Source organism: Canis lupus, chromosome X, assembly GCF_011100685.1.
Source record: "Canis lupus familiaris isolate Mischka breed German Shepherd chromosome X, alternate assembly UU_Cfam_GSD_1.0, whole genome shotgun sequence".
Classification (NCBI taxonomy): Eukaryota; Metazoa; Chordata; class Mammalia; order Carnivora; family Canidae; genus Canis; species Canis lupus.
Window position 1 is genome coordinate 91,913,017 of NC_049260.1, and position 21,258 is coordinate 91,934,274.

General features: G+C 48.9%; 1 protein-coding gene across 7 annotated transcripts in view; it reads right to left on the bottom strand.

The window, feature by feature from the left end:
* KIAA1210 (acrosomal protein KIAA1210 homolog) overlaps positions 1 to 20,569 on the bottom strand; it is a 58,483-nt gene extending 37,914 nt beyond the window's left edge. For 2 of the 7 annotated variants that reach the window (XM_038588169.1, XM_038588167.1), the window contains exon 1: positions 20,427 to 20,567. In XM_038588169.1, the coding sequence (XP_038444097.1) occupies positions 20,427 to 20,461 (35 nt within the window). In that variant the 5' untranslated portion in view covers positions 20,462 to 20,567. Of the gene's footprint in view, positions 1 to 20,426 lie in introns of all 7 variants that reach the window. The other 5 variants (XM_038588168.1, XM_038588165.1, XM_038588170.1 and 2 more) reach the window with 4 other exon arrangements.
* Between the last annotated feature and the right edge of the window lie 689 nt (positions 20,570 to 21,258).

Genomic DNA, 21,258 nt, shown 5'->3' on the forward strand with positions numbered 1-21,258 from the left:
CAGATCATCGATTGAGCATCAACTGTAAATTTTCCATTTAATCTAGCCTTCTAGCAAAAGCTAGGGTCGACAGGCCTAGGGAAACGTGTCTGTGGATAATCCAATATTTATAAATCAATGCTGACATTTTTTATGGGAGTTTGTGTGGGGTCAGGAGGGGGACCTGATCAGTACCCTAACCCAGAGAAAGCCTGCTCTATATTCATACACAGCTTGGAAACTGTAGAAAGGCGGGCAGAGGGGATCCCTGGGTGGCGCAGTGGTTTGGCGCCTGCCTTTGGCCCAGGGCGCGATCCTGGAGACCCGGGATCGAGTCCCATGTCGGGCTCCCGGTGCATGGAGCCTGCTTCTCCCTGTGCCTATGTCTCTGCCTCTCTCTCTCTGTGTGTGACTATCATAAATAAATAAAAATTAAAAAAAAAAAAAAGGCGGGCAGAGATGGGCCTCATAAGAGCTCCCCCTAGGGTCTTGATCTGACTGAAGTACCATCAAGCAGCAGGGTTAAGTAGGTTCTGGAGCCTCCCTCCCCACCCCAGATCTGCTCTGCTCCCAGACATAGTTAAACTGCCATTGATATTTCGTGGATGGACTCCAGGCCCGTGTGGTCCAGCCCTCCAGCCATAAGCCCCTGATACATCTCCAGAGGTAGAGAGGGATGCCTGTAGGCTCTAAGGTGGCTTCAGACCCTCTTAGCAAGAAGTCCTAATATTTCCTACAGTGTGTGTTCTTTCTTATCGTGATGAGTAATAAACACAACTCGTTTGATGACGGGTGTGATCCTGGTGGGCTTTGGCTGAAAGGTATTGACATTCGTTCAAGTCACTCAAGTTCTATGAGCTAGAATCACAATTCTGCGTGAAAATGACTTAATCCCAAGCCCACACAATCCTCACTAATGGTCACACGCATACACGCATGCACACACACAAAAGTTCTACCTGGAGATTTGGGAGGAGCAAAGGGATAGTAAAGTTCAGAGGCCCCTCAGAAATTCCAAGGGAGGATAGGAGAATTCCTTGGGCCAGGAGCAATTCACATCACGGGTGAGATCCTGGGCCACCTTCATAAACATGGCAGCACTCCCACACCCAATACTAAGGAAGGCTTTTTCGACACTGGGGAAATAAACTGTCTCTGAGCTTTGGAGAAGTCCGTAGAAAGGGAGTCTGCCTTCCAAAATACCGGGCCACAGTAGGCTAATATTGTCCTTAACCCATCCAACACTGTCAGGGCTAGAAGAAAGGTAAGCAACAGTCAAAGAGAAAAATACAGAAGCCAACAGGGAGAACAAAGAGGACATCTTGGCAGCATCTGAATCCCTTAGGGCACTTACTAGAGTCACTCAAGTTGACTAACTCTTGAGTGTAGACTGTCTCCGATTCTGCAAGGCACACCTGCCTCATCCTCCCAAGCAAATCCCAAATGCCTTGAAGAAGGCACCGCCATCAGCTGCGCTGTCTCCCTGTCTCCATCAACCAACCGAAAACCACAGGGAAACACACACACCTCCTCTTGATTTGAAATTCTCTTACCACTCCACGTCTCCGCATCTCTTTCAAGCAGAGCTTACAAGAGGCATGTCATCCATACTTACTATCCTTCTGTCTTCGCTTATTCTCCTGGGCTCGCTCTCTTCGGGCTCCAGACCCAAAGTGCCTACAAAGCCCTCGACCAAACTGATTCTTGTTAAATGAGGCCACGGGTGCTTTGATTTCCCTGTGACATCAGCCACTCCCTCCTTATTTGAATAACTTCATTGCTCTGCCTTTTTGAACATTGCACTCCCCTCATTTTCCTCCGATCTCATTGGCTGTTCCTCCTCAAACTCCTTCACTTGGATCTTTCACCTCTCCCTGGATCCGAAATATTGTTGCTCCTAAAGGCACTGTCCTTGGCCCTCTGTATCTATTCCTGCTTCCTCAACCGGGGCCCTTCAGTAGATACATGACCATGAGCCACAACAGCAAGCCACTGTGTAGCTTGCTTCTAGTAGCCCCGTTTAAAAAAGCAAAAAGAAATCAGTGACGTTGGGTAGAGCCGAAACATTATCCTATTTTATTTAACTCAACAGAACCAAAATAGGAGCCTTTCAATGTGTAATCATTACAAAACGAATATCAAGGGGACATTTGACATTTTTTCACGCTAAGTCTTTGAAATCGGGTTTGCATTTCACACATACAGCACATCTCAATTAGAGCTGGCCAATTTCAAGGGCTCAGGGTCACGTGTGGCTAGTGGCTACCACGTCCTAAGTGGTCTCATTCAGACTGGAAGTACCATCTATATACTGGACTCCATGGTATCTCTCTCTAGCCTGGATGTCTCCTCTGTACTCCAGAGCCCTATAACCAACTGCCTGGTCGACACCTCCAACTAACAGTGCATGGAACTCTTGCTTTGCCTCATACCCATCCTCTGCAGTTTTCCCTAGCTCTGAAAAACTTCAGATTGAAATTTAGGAGCTCTTGATTCCTCTCTTTCCATTGTATGTATGCCACATCTAATCTGACAGTAAATCCTATGAGTCCTCTTTGCACATATTTCTATAATTTGACCATCTCTGTCCTCGTCTGAGCTGTCATTGTCTTGTTGCTGCATCACAGCAATGATCTAGCTTGTGTCCCGGCTTCCATTTTTGCCTCCCTATTCTCCACACGGTGGCCAAATCAGTCACATGTACCCCCTGCTAAAAACCCCCTAGTGGCTTGCCACCATGCTCAGAGCAAAGTCCCAGCTCCTTACACCTGGGGCCTTATGTGATCTGACACTAAGCCTCCTGACTACCAATTCTGCTCCCTCCCCCCACCCTTTCTCCCTCTGCTGCAGCCTCATTGACTGCACCAGGCCCTTTCAGTCTCAGGATCTTTGCACTTGCTGCTCCCTTTGCCCAGAAGGCTCTTCCCCCAGCTAGCTACATGGTTGACTCTTTTGTAGCTTTCAGGTCAGCTCAGTTGTTTGCTCCCAGAGAAGACCTCCATGACCACCCTAGTTAGAGCCCCCAGTCTCTCTCCATCACATGACCCTTTCTGAACATCTTTATAGCCCTCAGTGCTACTTGAAATTATATTTTATATTAATTTACTTGTTTCTCATCTGTCTTCTCTGCTGGAGTGTAAATTCCATAAGGTCGAGGGGCTTGTGTATTTTGTACATCACTGGATTTCCCAGCCCCTAGAATGGTACCTAGCACACAGCAGGCACTCAATAAATGATTGCTGCCCGAATGCCTAAATTCAATAAAAGAAGGACAGGGAATGTAAGAGCCATCGTTGTGGACAGAAATTTCTTAGAAGTAGAGGCATACTGTTGGAGGCAGAGGAACACTTGGCCTGGGGGAGGGACCCCCTGATTCCCACCTTTTTGAGGCCTCACTTCACTCCTAGCCAGGTGGGCCCCACTCGTAGGTTATTCGCCATCCAGAACCAAGCACATTTGGGTCCCCCCTGTCCTCGGTGTAGAGAATCCACTCCTAGGTGTCCCAGCCACCAGCATCCTAGTAGAGAGCCCCACTACACTAGGCTGGACCCAGAACCTCACGGAGGAGGCTTCAGGAATGGGCACCTTGCCTCCTCCTACTCTCCCACTGGCAAAACTTCTTTTCGGTTGCCCCCGCCCCCGCCCCGGACTAACTTTATTGACCAGAACTTGGCTTCTCATAGGGACATCATTGTATTTCTTTCATGTGTCTCATTGTGGCTAATAGAAATCTAAAGTGACCTTGTTCCTTTGTTACAGCAGGGCTCTTTCAGAGTGGCCTTTCGACCACCTCATCTGGCCTCTACTTTTGTATATGATATTTAGCAAAAACTCTTTGTCAGCTCACTGATATCTCAAAAAAGTCACAATGTTTGGTCTCAAATACCAGCTTGACTCAGACCCTCCCCTGCTTAAACTAGTTTATCAACTTCCCACTGCTGGCAGGATGGGAGGCAAGTTCTTGACATCCAAGGCCCTCTGCAACCTGGTCTCCCCTGCTCCCCTCCAGTGAACCAGAAGTCCACCCCCACTCATACCCTCATGGCCAGAATTACCAGTCATTCCTCAAACACACCATGTTCTCTTACGTTTAGTGCTCTGTGTGGGCTGTCCACTTGGCCTAGAACATTGACCCCCTGATCCCCACATCCTTTAAATCCTACATGTTCCTCAAGATCCAGCTCAAAGGTCACCACCCATGTCCCACGCCCTCGGACCTTTGCACATGCCTCTCTCATAGCTTATATCACCTTGAAGACAGGGACCACATCTTGCCTATCTGGATGTCACCAGCACCTAGCACAGTACCAGGCACACAGAAGGTGCTCGCTGCAATTTTTTATGGATGGATGAACGCAGGAGCAGGGAGTAGGGGAGGAACTGCAGTAACAAATAGGAAATCGGTGGGAAACATGGTCCCCCCCTTTTTTTTTACATGGTCCCCTTTTTTAAACACATGGAGACAATATGAGACAGGCTTTCAGTAAAAATCCCCTCCGCACGAAATCCATGAAAAAGCTGTCAAGCTGAGTAAGGAAAGAGGAGGTAATGTATGTTTTTATCCTGTAAATGAGAGGCCTTCAGAAGCACTTCCAGGGAGCATAAAGTCATGTAATAATGGTCATCAGGAAGCCTGGCCCAGCAGAGGCATAAAGTTCCATTATGGGTCAGCATTTCAAGGCTTGCTTGCTCTCTCTCGGCCAACCCTAGACACATAGGCCTCACAGCTACCTTCTGCTTCTCAAAATATCTGACTTGAGGGCTGAACAAGGGGGAAAAAGAGAAACAACACGAGAATAAGGTCTGTCTTCTGAGGCTGTTGAAATGTCTTAACCACAGCCAGGTTCAGGTTCAAGGATTCAGAAGATTTTGCTTGACAGCTTAGCCGCCTTCCCAGAGTGGGGAATGCTAATGGAAAGCAGCTGGCCTCGGTGTTTAGAAAATAATCTGATAGGCCAAGGTGCTTTTTCATAGAGTCTGTGGTGGGAAGAATTCTAAGCGTGCCTATCCTGCAAATCCCCTCCCCTTGAGTATGGGTGGGCCTAGCCTAATCAGGTAAGCTCTCTTTAAAAGCATGTCCAGAGGTTGGATACAGAAGTCAGAGAGATTTGAAGCCACGCAGATACTCTCTTGTTGGGCTTGAAGGAACCCCCTGCTATGTCGTGGTGAGTAAGGACCACATGTCAGGGAATGGCAGGTGGCCTCCGGTATAGGCAAACAAGCCTTAGTTGACAGCCAGCCAGAAAGTGGGGACCTCAGTCCACCTTCACAATCTCATAAACCTGAATGCAGCCTCCAACCAGTCCATTTGGAATAAAACCTTGAGCCTCAGATGAGCCCCCAGCCACAGCTGATCCGCTGAGTGCAGCCTTGCGAGAGCCCAAGCTCCTGCCTCACGGACACTGAGAGGGAGGAAATCTATACTGTGTGAGACACCAAAATGTCACTGGCTACAGAGCAATAGAAAATGAACACGAGCCCGAGGGGCGCCAGCTCTAGTTGAGGAAGAAGGCAGAAATGGGGTAGGGTTTGGAGTCATGTCAGCTGAAACCCAGAACTTGGTAAATAGCCCTTGAGGGGATTATTGTTCCCTTCCCCCAGCCAGGGTAGTTCTAGAACTTCTGGCTTACACTCCCAGGAGCAGAGTTGAGCCCCCTCGTGGCATCCTGGGTGGAGGAAAACAATCTTGATGGTCATTCATCCTGGTCTGAGAGTCCTTGGGTAGACAGCTGCCCAAAGCAGAAAGTGCCACATGGCTTGGGGGCCACCTTATATGAAGTGACATCTTCAGTGACTTCCGCAAAGCCACAACCCCGAATGCCCATGGGTGTCAGGAGGAAGGCAGGCAAGAGGGATAGACGGTCACTTCTCTACACTCCACAGCCTCACCTGTGGGTGTCTGACCACCAGAACCATCCAGCAAATGCCTCAGCACACTCTAGGGAAAGCAAAGAACCTGGCCTAAAAGCTTCTTTCTGCCATTTCTCCAGTGGCCTCGAAGCCTAGCTGATGGGGAGTCCCATTCTGTCTTGTCAGCCCACATATCCTATGATAAAGTTTCTGTTCTTGCTGTCAAGGGTGATTAATATTACCCAATTAAGAGGCACCTGGGTGGCTCAGTGGTTGAGCATTTGCCTTTGGCTCATGTCGTGATCTCAGGGTCCTAGGATCAAGTCCCACACACATCAGGCTCCCCACAGGGAGCTTGCTTCTTCCTCTGCCTATGTCTCTGCTTCTCTGTGTGTATCTCATGAATACATAAATAAAATCTTAAAAAATATTACCCAATTAATACAATAACAAAACTGTGGAGCCCCTACTCTGTGCCAGGCAAGCACCGTGAAAACTGATTTTAGGGGTGTCGGGGTGACTCAGTCGATTGGGCATCTACCTTTGGCTCAGGTCATGATCCCAGGGTCCTGGGATTGAGCCCCATGTCGGACTCCCTGCTCAGTGGGGAGTCTGCTTCTCCCTCTGCCTCTGACATTCCTGCTCCATCTCTCTCACCCTCTCTCTCAAATAAATAAATAAAATCTAAAAGCAAAAGAAAAACCCCTGGTTTTACATGCATTCTTCACTGAACCCTCACAAAAGCCCTATGAGGTGGGCATTATTGTTTTCATCCCCATTTCCCAAATGAGGAAACTGAGTCTCACTGAAATGAGGTAAGCTGCGCAAGGTTGCACACATAGTATATAACAGACCTAGAACTCACCTCCAGTTCTGGAGGATTTCAGAGCCAATGATTCTACAACTACAGTCTATAGTCAGCAAAATCTGGTGAGCATTAAATGCTCACCCTCTCCTGCCCCCAAAGAATCTCACATACTGGCCTATGACAGGATGGGCAAAATAGGACAACTAGCCAGGTCACTCTCAGCCCCTACCATCTTGACAAGATTCATTGGCCATTTTAACAATGAATAATATTGCCCCAAATGGCTCACTAGACACACATATTGCAATGATCCATCACATGGGCCCCTGGGGCAGCCAGGCTGAGGTAGGGTACCAGCTGGGGGAGAAAGAAGCATGTGGACCCTGGGGGGCTCAAGGTAGAGCCAGAATTGAGTCAAGGGGCCCTGAGGATGGAATTCACACCTTTGGGTGTGTGTGTCGGGTGCCAAGAGCTCTGGTCCCCAACTCTCTGCCTGAGCTCAAGTGTACCCCAAGCAGAGTGTGTCTGTGGCTTTTGATTGTATGAGATATTTGTTGAGGTTGCTGTTATTACAGCTCCTAGCAGTCAATAATCCATCAGTTTGGAGGTGGAGGATTGTGTGAAAAATCTCCAAGGCGGGAGGAAGGGCAAAAGGAGAAAGAGGGTGGTGGTGCTGGTGAGGACATGAGTTCCATATGGCTGGTTGGACTCTGTGGGCCACAACATGGATGCTTCCTGACCTTTGAATTTGAAACACCCCTAGAAGAGGAGACATGGGGATTCGTCTTCTGGCAGGGGAGGTAGAGGAGATAAAGGAGGGAGAAAATCCAGCCACTGGAATGTTGCCCCCATGCCAAGCCTCGTGTCTTTTACAAAGGCAACTTGTAGCTTTTTAGTTTCATCTTAAACCCGCGGGGTGGGGGTTGGGGCAGGCAATCTCAGTTTTACCTCCTGGTTATGATAAATAGCCCTCAGCCTCCCAGTTCCCAGAACAGAGGTCCCAGAGTGCACTGTGCCTTAACATGGAGGGGATGGATGGGCAAGGCAGGGGGTGGGGGGAAGCTGCCTGCAATGGGCACGTGCCCCTTGAAATAATGCATACAAATCTAAGAGCCCTGGCCATTCTTGGTCAAGGTGATATTGAGAGCCTAAGGCCCCAGATTTCCTTAACTCTTAACCCCACAGACATCCCTGCAGGCAGGCAGAGACCCAAAGGTTCCCTGATCCACAAATCTCTCCCCTTCCCCTATCCATGGCACTGTTCCTCTCTTTCCATGTGGCCTCGGATACCCATCATTGGAATCACTCCCTCTGAACCAGGCAACAAAGTCAGAACAGTCTTTCCCAAGGCCTCTCCTAGCCAGAAAGCTAAGATTCCTCTTTGCTACCCCAAGGTCTTTATGCAGACCTACTACAGGCTCAGACCTGCAATGACAAAATATGGCAGTTAACACTTGCTGGACAGCTAATATGGGCATGCATCATCTCATTCGATCCTCGGAACAATCCTATGAGGCTAGTACCATTTATTCTTGGTCCTCCCCATTCTGTAGATGAGGGAGCCCAAAAGGCTAAGTAACAACCTAGGGTCACACACAAGTCCACAGGCAAGGCGAGAGAGTCTGATTCCAGGGCCCATAGGTGCTACATAAAATGACCCTTGCTGGCAAGAAATAAACCCACGTGAAGAATTTGAGAGCAGTATTTGATTAGGAACCAGAAGGCTTGGGTCCTAATTTTGCCCTTCCAACAGATTATCTTTGGGGCCTGGCCACAAAGTCATACCTCCTCCATACTGGACCTCAGTTCCCACATTTGTCACATCAGGAGGTGAGACTAAATTATCACGTGTTCTCTTATGGCATTTTATGACAAGGACCCAAAAGCTAAACTCTAGGGTATTGACTGCATATAGAAGGGGTCTGTAGGCCCCAGGAGTCTTGGAACAGGAAGCCGGAATATGCGTGGCTTGTACGTGCAGTACGGGGGAGGGGGGGGCAGAGGGCGGAAAGGATGCCAGGGGCCAAGATTAGGCCAGAGAAGTGTGTCCAAAATACATCACCAAGCCAAGCCAGAGAGCTAAGATCTCCAAGTAAAAGAACAAGGAAAGGGGAGAGTGATGGGGAAGAGCAGGTGGAAGAATCGGGGAATGGGAGGCGTGTGACCACAGAAAGTTCTAGAGGGTGATTTTGTGGGTAGCTCCATTTAAAGCAGTACAAGGGACAAAGAGGGACCTAGCCGCACAGGCTGGAGTAATCATGAAAGGCCTGACAGATGAGGCCCACGTCAAAAGGGGCCATCTGCTGGGCAGAAACATTTACTGACAGCTTAAGCACTGAGGCACTTAAAAGTCAGCGTAGGTGAGTCGGGGTGGGGGTGGGGACAGAGAAGGCAGATGACAGCCACAGACCCTGGGTGATGGGGAAGAGCCCAAGGACTCTGGCCCCCAAGGATATGCTAGGGCACAGGTGGGGCTGGCCTCCCTTCCATCCCTCTTCTCTTGGCTCTGGTCTGGTCTCACACCTGACTCTCATACCTCTTTGGTGGTCCAGGGCCTGGAAAAGAAGCCAGAAGCTCCTGGAACAATCCTGACAGGCCACAGGAAGGAGGCTGTAGGCCCGGGGGACACAGGACAACAACTGATTTGGAAAAATGGAGCGCTAGACCAGAGAAGGAGGGACCTCCGGAAGGAGGGCCTGGAGCCAGGCCAGGCTAGAAGGCAGCTAGCCTAGGGAGAAGAGAAAGATGGCCAAGGGCAGAACGAAGATTCCCGGTACCCTTCTCCCTATGTTCGCTGCTGACCACAGAAGCAGAAAGGATCCCCAAGCGCAGTCTCTGTCAAGCATTCTCACCCCCACTCACACTCTCACTCAGCCCAGGCCACTCTCTGGCAGAGAAAGGAGTTGGATTGCCACTTGGAAGAAGTAAGTGATGGGTGCCGAGCTCTTCCCAATGGGATCACCAGCTCAGAGGAAAAGAAGAGTGGCAGGGAGAACTTGCAGAGTAGAAGTCTACCAGGCTTCCTTAAACTTTAGTCAGAATGGCCTGGGATAAGAAGAAAAGGACACACTGGGAGGAGGGCCTGGGAGGAGTGCTTCAGTGAGGGTGGGAGGTACCGACACTTTCCCCCCACATCCTCCCCCCCATGGATACTTGAGAGTGACGGGGAAGTATACAGCTGGCGTCCAAGGAATAAAGGAGATAGTGCATGAAAAAGAGCCCAGTACAAAGAAAGGGCTCACTGAATAGTGGGATTTTTGAAACAACTACAGCAGACAGAGACGAGGGCATGAGAAATGGGTTGGAGGCAGAAGTCTACATCTTGTCTACCAAACACAGACTCATGGGTGAGGGGACTCTGATTCCTCAATGGTGACAGGCCCAGAGATCTGCTTGTTTGACAGGCTCCCGGGCAATCCTGAGGTAGAGGGGCCAGGCGCCCCACTTGGAAGAAATCCTGCTATGAATCATGTTGGACAGTGCACATGGCCAAGACAGAAAAGCTGGAGTGGGAAGCCATAAGAAGTAAACGGCAAGGCCCAATGGCATAGAAAAAACAATCTGAGTGATGTCTAGAGAGAACTGTGACCGTGAAGGAAGGTATTTTGTTTTTCTAATAAACATCTCTAAAATTTGAGCCTCCGATGAGGCCCACAGAAACTTTTGGAGAGTTGACCTCCCAGCTCTGCTATTAATTAGCCATGAGGCCTGATCACGCCAAATGCCTTCTCTGGGCCTGTTTCCTCACCTAAGGACTAAGGAATCCAATTAGACTTGGAGTCTAGGATTCCTTTTAGCCCGGGCATTCTAGGATTTTATGATTCATTGAGACAATCTACCTAAATTCCCAGTTCATCCCCAGAAAGGCCAGAGAGGCCCACCACAAGCCCTGCTTGCATTGGCCAAGAGGGGACCATCCTTCAGAGCAGACCCTTCAGAAGCCTGTCGATATTTTCAGCAAACTCTCCTACTTGCAGATTGTTTAGAAACCTAAGCTGGGTTTTTTTTTTCCATTTTAAAAATGCAGAGGCTGTGGAAAACAGTATGGAGTTTCCTTAAAAAAATAACAATAGGATTACCATATGATCTAGTAGTTCCATTACTGGAATATTACTGATATTTACCCACATAAAACAAAAACGCTAATTTGTAAAGCTGTATGCACCCCTATGTTTATTGCAGCATTATTTATAATAGCCAAGATATGGGGACAGCCCAAGTGTCCATCAATAGATGAATGGATAAAGAAGATGTGATATATCGATCGATTGATATATAATGGAATATTACTCAGCCATCAAAAAAATGAAATCTTGCCATATGCAATAGCATGGATGGACCTACAGGATATAATGCCAAGTGAAATAAGTCAGTCAGAGAAAGACAAATACCACATGACTTCACTCATATGTAGGATTTAAGGAACAAAGCAAACAAATAAACAAAGAAAAAAACGAGACCAAGAAAATCAGGCTATTAAATACAGAGAACAAACTGGTGGTTGCCAGAAGGGAGGTAGGTGGGGAAGTAGATAAAGGGGATTCAGAGTACACTTGTCATGATGATCCCTGAGTAATATACAGAATTGTGCAATCACTATATTATACCCCTGAAATTGACATAACACCGTATGTTAATTATACTTTGACTTAAAAAAATAACAAAATAATTGCACAGGGTTGCAGGAGATTTGACTTAAGCTTCCCCACTTATTCTTTCCGCCCCTTTAAAAAAATATTTTTAAGACCTTTCAAATCAGGAATCCATCACTATTAGGGAGCTAACTACCTCATCCCAAAGAGCTTCCTGCTTCCTCCAAGTCTGAAAGAGTGAACACAGGCCTTCTCAGCATGAAATAAGGTCTTGGATCTTTGACATTTGGCTTCTGGAGCCATAGGCACAGAAGAAACCAACATTCCGGGATCCCTGGGTGGCGCAGTGGTTTAGCGCCTGCCTTTGGCCCAGGGCGCGATCCTGGAGACCCGGGATCGAATCCCACGTCGGGCTCCCAGGGCATGGAGCCTGTTTCTCCCTCTGCCTATGTCTCTGCCTCTCTCTCTCTCTCTCTCTGTGTGTGTGACTATCATAAATAAATAAAAATTAAAAAAAAAAGAAACCAACATTCCTCACACATCAAAGAAAAATTAGCTTCTTCAAAAACAGGTGATGGAGGTTTAGTGGGAATCTCCCCTCACTTCATTCCTTTAGAGGGCTTCTAGAGACCCCCTCTAAGTATCACACATGAATAGTGAACTAACACAGAAACCTCTGTCCATGTGCTTTATGCAAATTCAGGGAGAGCAGACTTCCTCTGCCTTCTCTTCTGAGCTCTGCTGAACATGTGGAGAGGCAGATGTGCCTGGGCTCCCCAACCCCATGGACATCAGACGAGTCCCCCTTTGACTTACTATTCTCCCCATTTTTCCAGAACGCTTGGGCCTAGGGAAAGGAGAGATCAAAGCAGCAAGATCTGAAGCAGGGTGGGGAAGTAACATGACCCACAGCTTATAGGATGGGCTGGTCTTTGGCCTTTGAGGTCCACGGGACAGAAAATAAGAGAAATGACCTTGTTGGTATAAAAATGCAACATGGCTTCAGCAATCCTCAGTAGCAGTCTTCTGTGAGATACAGTGCCTACCAGTTGTTGCTCTTTCCTTATCCATATCTAGATGTTCTCATGCCCTGTATCTCTTCTTTTTCTCCCCTCTTGTTTCCATTCCTTGTTTTGGACATCTCCCTTATATGTTATAGCGGACAAATGAATTAAATTGTTATAATCTTGCTGTGTTTGTAACAACGGATACAGCTTCAAGTGTTCAAATTAGATGAATAAAATGTTTTATGTTTCTACTTTCAGAAAAAACTTCAAGTCAGCTGCTTTAACAATATGGAACCCTTTGTTAATTTTTTCCCCCGTTTAGCCTTGGCCCTAATAGATGAAACTCTTCCTCTCCTTCTCAGCCTCTGTGTCTTTTAAGGATAGAAACTCAAACTAATGAAGAGCTACATCCTATGTGACCCAGGACAAGTCATATAATTTATTCGTGCCTCAGTTTCTTTATCCATGAAACAAATCTGCCTGCAGACAGAATGTGGTACGTGGAGGCAGGAGGTAGGATGGAGGTATGGAGGTCACAATATCATGTCTTTCTGTGGTGCTCTTGATTCTGTGACCCAGTAGTGTCTGAGCTGACATTCCTTTATTGCAGAAAGAGAAATCTGGCACCTTGTTTTTCTGAAGAGGAAGCATAATATGGTTGCAAAAGGGTTAAGCTATGGAGCTGGACAAATCCAGGTTTGGATCTTGGCTCTTGCTTAAGATCAGAAAAGAAAAAGCGTCCTGGTGTTGCAGGCAGTTGATGAACTAGCTCATAGAATGCTCTGGGCGTGTGGCATAACACATAGTAAGCCCTCAGGACGTGCTGGCTATTCTCATCATCATTCTCACCCCATGGTGTTGAGGACCTAGGTCCCCTGTTCTTCCTCTCTGCTATCCCAAAAGTAAGGGATAAAACTTTCTGCCTTTAGCCATACTGTCTCCGGTGGCCCCCTGGTGGCCTGCTGCGTAAAATGGCCATCTGCATTGAGGGCTGGGACCCATGGCTACATGAGCGAAAGCCAGCAGGATCCAACCTGTGCCCTTTGCTCATTAGGATCCTCCAGCCACAGATATGGCTTGAGTTTAAATTCCTGATGCCTGGGAAACCCACTGTCCCCAGAAAGCCTCTCTCTGGGCACATGGAGCATGATGACTTCTTTCAGGGTGCTCCCCAGTTCAGGCAAGGCTGCCCAGGCTCCTCATGAACACTGTAGTTGTGACTAACTCAGAGGCCTTTGCTTTATCCTTTGTCCTCCTCTGTCCCTAAATGGTTTGGACTGCTCTTCTGGGCTTGGCAAGGCTCCTGGCTCCTGGCAAAGAGACTCCTGTCCCCCTTTCCTCCTCTCAAGAAAGACCTAAACAGCTTTCCCACACCATCAGCCAATACCTTCATTGCCATTTCCATCCCAGAGGAAGAGAAGTGGGATTCTGACTAATTAAGTGGCTAAAAGTTGCTCGTCAGGTGGTGAGGGAACTCATGTTTACTGAGGGCTTAGCCACGTGCCCATCAGTTACCTGACTTACTGCTGATGACAACCCCTGGAGGTAGGAATCGTTATACCCATTTTATAGAGGAGACAAGTAAGGGTCAGGCGGGCTTAAGGCCTTCATTCACCCATGGCCATACAGCTAGTAAGTAACACCGCGAGGATTCAAAACCATGTCTAACCCCAAGGCATCATGCACCTTCCACTATAGGGTGCCCATGATTTTCAGCATGTGTGCCTCTCAGGCCAGACACTGTGCTAGGTGGCCGAGCCCTTGGAGGACATGGCCTTGATGGCACACCGTGAGCTGCTGTGAGGCCCTCCCGGGCCCCCCGGGCCAGATGCCTTGCTCCTTCATTAGCAGCCTGGGAGCCAGCCTGCCCCTACACTGCTCTGATTCCCCAACTCCAAATGCAGAGCTTCCATATATCCTTCAAGTGGTTCCTAGACTCTCCCGGCACATGTTTGGCTGGGCGACAGAGGGAGAAGGACCTGACATTGTGAAGACCTCCTGGTTTCCCGGCTACTCTCCAATACAACTGTCCCGGTTCGGGAACTCTCATTTCGAATGTACGATAGTTCCACCAAAGCAGAACTTCTGTGCCGAATCTAAACAAAAGCACCCCTGCGTGCAAACTCAGAACATAAGCCTTGCGCTTATGGAGGGCTTTGTCGTCTTCAAACCACTCTCAGAGCCATTTGGCCCTCCCAGCAATTCTGTGGCATTGACAGCAAGGGAAGTAGCATTGCTGTGCTTATCATTTTTATTATTCCCATTTTACAGATGAGAAAAGCAAAGCCCAAAGAGGCACGCCTGTGGCCGTGCAGTGAGGACCAAGAGTCAGGGCTCTGCCTGGGAGGTGGCCTTTCAAAAATATTGCAGAGGAGGTCTTGTTTAGAAGCCCTGCGGAAGCCCCACTTACATGACGATAATTACTATACTGACCACAGATCCCTGGCAATAATTAACATCTTTCAAACGCTTACTGCTCTAGGCAACGCATTACATACTTTATAGCTCATGAATTATTGGATTGGATATTCATAATTTTCCAAGGAGGAGGTCCCGTTATTACCATCATATTACAGATAAGGATACTGAGGCTCAGAAGGCTTAGGTGACTCAAGACTGTCAAGCTAGACAGTGGTGGTCCAAGAACACAGACCTAAGACTCTCTGGTCCCAGAGCCACACTCCACTAGGGCCGCCGTGCTGCTAAAGTTGAGTCTAATATGGAAACCACTCAGCACAAGTGGCTATTTCAGTCTAAATTTATTTTAGTGAAATAAAATAAAAATTCAGTTACCCGGTCATGCTAGCCACACGGCAAATGCTCATTAGCTACACATGGCTGATGGTTCTCATTACTGGACAGAACAGATAGAGAACACCCCAGAAACTTCCATCACCACAGAAGCTTCTATTGGATAATGCTGGTCTAAACACTTAGGGTGCTCCTCTTCGGACATCTACTTTGGTAAAATGTTATTAGTTTCAGGCAGGGTTTCTCAATCTTGACACTACTGACATTTGGGACTGAAAAATTCTTTGTTGCGGGGGGCGGCGGGGGGGTGTGGAGGGGGGGTGGAGAGGTGGTAAGGGGAAGGAGGTGGCTTTTCCTGAGCACTGCAGGATTTTTAGCGGCATCCCTAGCCTCTACCCACTAGATGTCAGTAGAATACCTTCCCCCTAGTTGTCACAGCTAAGTGTCTCCAGACATTGCCACATGTCCCCTGGGGAGCAAAAACCACTTCCCACGTCTCTGCTGAGAATCTCTGGGTTAAGGTTAGCAATGTATTTAAAATAATAAGTGAAGTAAATGGCCAATCTTTCACTACCTTAACTTGGCCTTCTGAAAACAAGCTGTTTCACCCAAATTCATTTCTCCTACTGAATCATGATTTATAGCAATTTGCATTGAATGTGTGGTTTTAATAGCTATCGGAGATTTCATGAAAAGAATAAAGGCATTTAAAGCAGCAGCACATGAGTGAAGATGCCAAGAGGGGATTACTGTAATGTCCTGTATGATTAGTTCCTCAAATTTCCTAGCCACCAACAATAACTATGAGTTTATAAAGGAAAGATACAAAAAAAAGGAAAGATACAAAATGGATTATTTTTTAAAAGCTAGAAGAATGTTAGGGAGAAAATCAATTAGGAAATGACAGGAGAAGCCATATGGCATACTACATTTGGCTACTGATCTCCAAAAATAACAAACAACAGAAATTGTGCCACTTGAGAAATTAGCAAAAGAATCCCCCAAATGCTAAAGTTGGCCCAACAGAAAACAGGCTTTCAAAGGCTTCAAATGAAACTAGTATAAATATTCTCATATAAAATGCTGAAATTTTGGTTACTGATGAAATAATGTATGTTTCCACATTTTAAATATATTCCCAAGGAAATGAAACCTCCCTGCAGCAAATGGAACACTCAGGATGCTGCTAGAGACCAAATATAACCCACCAACTATGTCTCCAGAGAAATCTCCAAAAGCTTTTTTTTTTAAGATTTATTTATTAATTTGAGATAGAGATCATGAGCAGGGGTCTAGGGGTAAGGACAAGCAGACTCCCTACTGAGCAGGGACCCTGATGCAGGGCTCAACGCAGGGCTCAATCAATCCCAGAACCTTGAGATCATGACCTCAGCTGAAAGCAGATGCTTAGCAGACTGAGCCACCCAGGAGCCCCTCCAAAAGCTTTAAGCTTTTAAAACCATCTCCTCCTAATGAATTTTTACAGATTTAACAAGTTTAGCTATCTTACAAATAGTCCAAAAAGGCAAACTTTTGGTAAACTGGTAGATATGTCAGGTAGTTTATTTGAGAAAGGTCCCCGGGTGAGGCTGGGGACCTGGGACAGTGCTCCCCATGGTGGGCACCTGCTACTTCACCAGCTCTCCTATGGCTCTCATGAATGGAAAGTGCCTCTGATAAGATGTCACGGGTAAATGCAGGTTAGCAAAATGCAATACCCAGTCGGGGTCCCTTGCCAGGGAACTGGACTTAAGAGCTTTTCTTCTAAAACTAGAAGGAGAAGGAGGAGGAGGAGAAAAGAAAAAAGAAAGAAAAACACTGGGAAGAAGAGAAAATGAGAAGGAAGCAAAGCGTCACAGGGATCTCTAATGACCTTCTCAAGTGCTTAATTGCAGTGAGGAGTGGAAGGTGGGAAGGTGGGTCTGAGCTGGGAGGCTGAGTAGTAGCAGCTACACATTTATGGTGCTTTTAGGTAGCTTATCTTTGCCTTCCCCAGCTGGAAGCTCACACGGGGCCTGGCTTTGTATTCAGCAGAACAGGCTACTGATCAAATCTATGAGGTGAGACCTCTTCCAGCATCTGGGTGTCAGGAGCCTCTGCAGGATGAAGAAGGAATGCACGGGTCCCCTGAATACCTGCAACTAGAACTCCTAAAAAGTCAGTATTTGTGGCCTCTGGTCTCCAATAGAGTCCATACTGCTTCTGGGGAAGGGAGACATCAGGACACATAATTCAAGACTACTAGTATGTTCTCCTTTCTACCCATAAGCATATTCACTAATCCCTTGATAAATTCCAGTCCCCTGTTGTCATACCGCATCTGTGAAAATAACAGGACTTGATAGCTAGTTACCTCAAACAACTATAGGACTATACCTACAATAACCAGTTCAGAACTCTAACACCAGAACTGGTCCCTGAGTGGCTGGAGCAGAGCAAGGTATCAATGAGGCTGGTGGCAGGGAGTCAAGGCCTACAAGGGTATGGGTGGCTCTGAATATATACCCATTTCCACCACGGGCCAAACACCTCAAATATCTCCAACCCATATAATAAACGCACGCACCTATAGATAAAATCTACACTGCAAGTGTGAGCTGGAGAGGAACTGAGCTAAGCCTGTGTTTCCACCCTGCATTTCAACTCCCAAGGCCTGCCTCCTGGGGTTCCTTGAAAGGGTACAACCCTCCTTATATGGCCAAGCTATGATTCTGGGAAACCCTCTTGTTGGGCAGGGGGTTGTTGGGAGGATGGAGGGTGGGAGAGAATCAAGTCTTCCGGGGCAGGCAGTGAACGAGCAGCACGATTGCCGTGACTTGCAGCAGGCCTGGGAAAGGCTCACAGAAGAGGACCCTGATGCCACATCCGGTAACTGAGAGGCTGTATCTTGTACATCTTTGAAGAAATTTAGAAAACTTAAGATGATTCAGTAAATGTAAGGTGTTTTCTCCATTCACCTCAAATTCCACTCTCGCTTGCCCTTTCTGTCTCATTCCCCCAGGCTCTCCCATTTCGGGCCCGGCTCCTCCATCCTCCTTTACATTCTCTCTGACTGAGCTTCTACAGAACTCCCACCCCACCTCTGGCAAACTGCTGTTTACCGGGCGCTCCATAAGAAGGCAAGCTTCTCGAGGGTATCTTGGTTCAGTCGACAACATGCGTTACACAAACGCTCGTGCCAGGCACCATGCTCTCTTGGCTCCAGGCAAGGAAAGCACGCATTTCCCCCCGGAAGGTGTTGAGCACAAAACTTGCTCCAGAGCAGGTACACAATACTTTTCAATGACCTACCTATACCTGTTAGGTCCTTCAAGGGACTTTAAGCCACTTACTAATAGAGGCTGGGGCTCCTTAATCTCAAATGCCTCCTTATCACTTCTCCCATTCCTTCAGCCTATATTCAATAAATGGTCAGATGAGCTCAGGCCTTCAACTGTGGCTACAGGAATAGCCATCAGCCCCCTGAGTGTGTCTTCTCCACCCCAAAGATCTCAGACTGCCCCGGATCACCAGCCCCCCCACCCCCCACCCCTGCCATGGAAGACAGACATCAGGATGAAGGGCCCAGAGAAAGGCCCCCTCTATTATCTGCAAGCAGGAGAATCTAATATAAAGGGGGCAGCACTGTACACCAGGGAAGAAGGGCAGGACACTCACCTGGGAGTGATAACATTATCATTGTCACCTCTCATGGCAGTGGTGTTATCACCCTTGCCTCCCAAGGCCTCCACACCAACCTCTCTGCAATCTGGTGGCTATAAGGAATTACGCAGAGAAAGCCTTGGATGGTTTCCAAGGTGGTGGAGGGCAAGACACTCAGGGGAGCCCTGGAGTGGGGGTTTTCAAAGAGCTGCCAGGACACTTCACAGGCCCAGACTCCAGGCCCACTCATTCACCATCAAGAGCAGGAGCGGGCTGCGGTGTCAGTTTCCCAGCAGCAGCAGAAGGGACGGTGGATCTCCCCACACCTCCCTGCCCTAGCCACCTCCTGTCAGCACTCCAAAGGGAGCCCGAGCGGAAATCACATGGAAGGCCACTTGGGGCCTTGAAGGCCAGAGGCTAATCAGTGCTTTTCCGTGGGGGGAGAGGGGGCAGGTGCTGCTGGAGGTCTACAGTGAGAGTGAGGTGAATTTCTGGCTGTGATTCCAGATTGTGACAGCCTCACAGAAGAAACTAGAAAAATAATCCTATATACTCGCAGACCCATTAATGAGCCATGGGCCTGGATCCATTTTGCTGAGGATCTTATTGTCACTGCCGGCAATAGGCACACACGACATCCCAAGGCACCCCCATAGGTGCACAGGGACAGTAAAGGACTCGGTGCTGACCTTCCACCCCTGCCCAGTAACTAGGAGCACACAGTTCCTAGGGCTGACACCAACTTTAGAAAATTAAGGCAACTCAGAAATGTTAAAGAGATTTTCTCCACTCATCCAAATTCTGCTCTTTCATCCCTCTTGTCCTCCTTTGTCCTCTTCCTCTCTCTTCTTCTCTCTCTCTCTCCATCTCTGTCTTTGTCCTGTGTCTCTCACTCCTTGCTCGCCAACCCCCCCCCGCATCTCCGCACCCCCAATATCTGTATTGGCAGCCCCACTGGCTGCTGACTATGTATGTTTTTTACCTAGGTAGGTTTTGACCACATCAAAACGCTTGGCGTCCCTGAAACCCATTCATTATTTCACCGAACAATTACTGCGAAGGTGACTTCAGTGGTGCTCTCAGTCCACGAAATTTAGCCTTGTAAAATCCAGGGCTGTGCGGTGCTTTATTTTCAGAGGACATGGGCTAGGTTTAGCGACAAGTGCACATCGGAACCTGTAGCTCTGCCTTCGTCTGTCTCTCTCCTGGCCCGCCTGTGATAGGAACATCCTGGTGGTGCAGCTGTCCCTTCTCAGACCCTCGAGCCACTCCTCGCACGCTCCAGCGTCCCCCGCCCGGGAGAGGGAGGTGGGGCGGCGCGCTGCGCGGGGAAGGAGTCCCCGGGAATAGCGGGACTCCCGGGCCATCTCCGCCCCTCGCCGCCTCTGCCCTACGGTGCGGCGCTCCTAGCCTCTGCGAGGAGACCAATCAATGACCTCAGCGGCCCCGGCGGGACGTCCCGCCTCCTCGGCCCGGCCCGCGCCTCCCCACGGGGACGCAGGTGAGCCAGGTGTGGCCGGCCTCAAGGGACAGAGAGTCCGCCGCGCCCACGCTTCCCCCCACCGCCACCCCAAGCAGGCCGGCGCCGCTTTCCCACGCCCACCTGCCGGAGACTACCGGCGCGTGCTGTCCCCAAGCGGAGGGTTCGAGCCCCGGCCCCGGTCGGCTCCGCGCGGGCCCGGTGGGCGGCGAGCGCCAGGTCTGGGAGCAGAGAGACCCCCCGCGGCGGCGACCTAGAGCTCCGCCGCCCTCGGCTGCGGGGAGCTAGTCGGAGCCCTGCCTGCGCCCGCCACTTACTCTGGAGCCCTCAGGCAGCTGTAGAAGCCAGCCATGGTGCTTCGGAAGCGCCACACTGCCCAGGGGCGAGCGCAGCGGGCGTGCGGACCGGACAGCTCTGCAGCCGGGCGGTCACACGCATGCAGCCCACGTCTGCGGGCCGATGCACTAATCCAGATAAAGTTTCTGCTCCGAGACCTCTTGTTGTCTTCTGAATCGGGTCCAAAAAAGGCTGGGCTTGTTCCTTACAAGGCCAGGAACTGTTAACTCCCCTTTTTCCCCTCTGCCTCCGGCTTCACACGACCACAGCATCCTTGGTGCAAAATACCAGATGCTCTGTCTTAGGCTGTCTGTATCCCCGCAAAGCTAACAAGTGTCCGGGGCGGGGGGGGGCGGGGGGGGAGAGATCTTTAGGAGGGGAAGCCCTCGGGGCTTAGCCGAGACCTTTACCTGGGCAGAGAGGAACACTCAACAGCTTTGGGGAGGTAATGTGAATAAGTCACTTTTTGGCATTTTAGCTTCTGCAGGCTAGAGAATGGGGGGGCAGAGGGGAGAAGAGAGAGGAGAGGAGAGGAGAGGAGAGGAGAGGAGAGGAGAGGAGAGGAGGGGAGGGGAGGGGAGGGGAGGGGAGGGGAGGGGAGGGGCGGGAGAAGAAAAAGAAGCACGAATGTCCTTAAAGTTGTGAAATTTCAATGCCCTTCAGATTGAGGTTCCCAGCAAAGACTGTGCATACACAGTGGATCCCTATTATAACATGATTTACATTACATGGATTCAGATATACTGCTGATCAGATTGTGTCTGCAGAAAACCCGAAAAGAACTAGAGAAAGAGCAGAAGTGCCACCTAATGG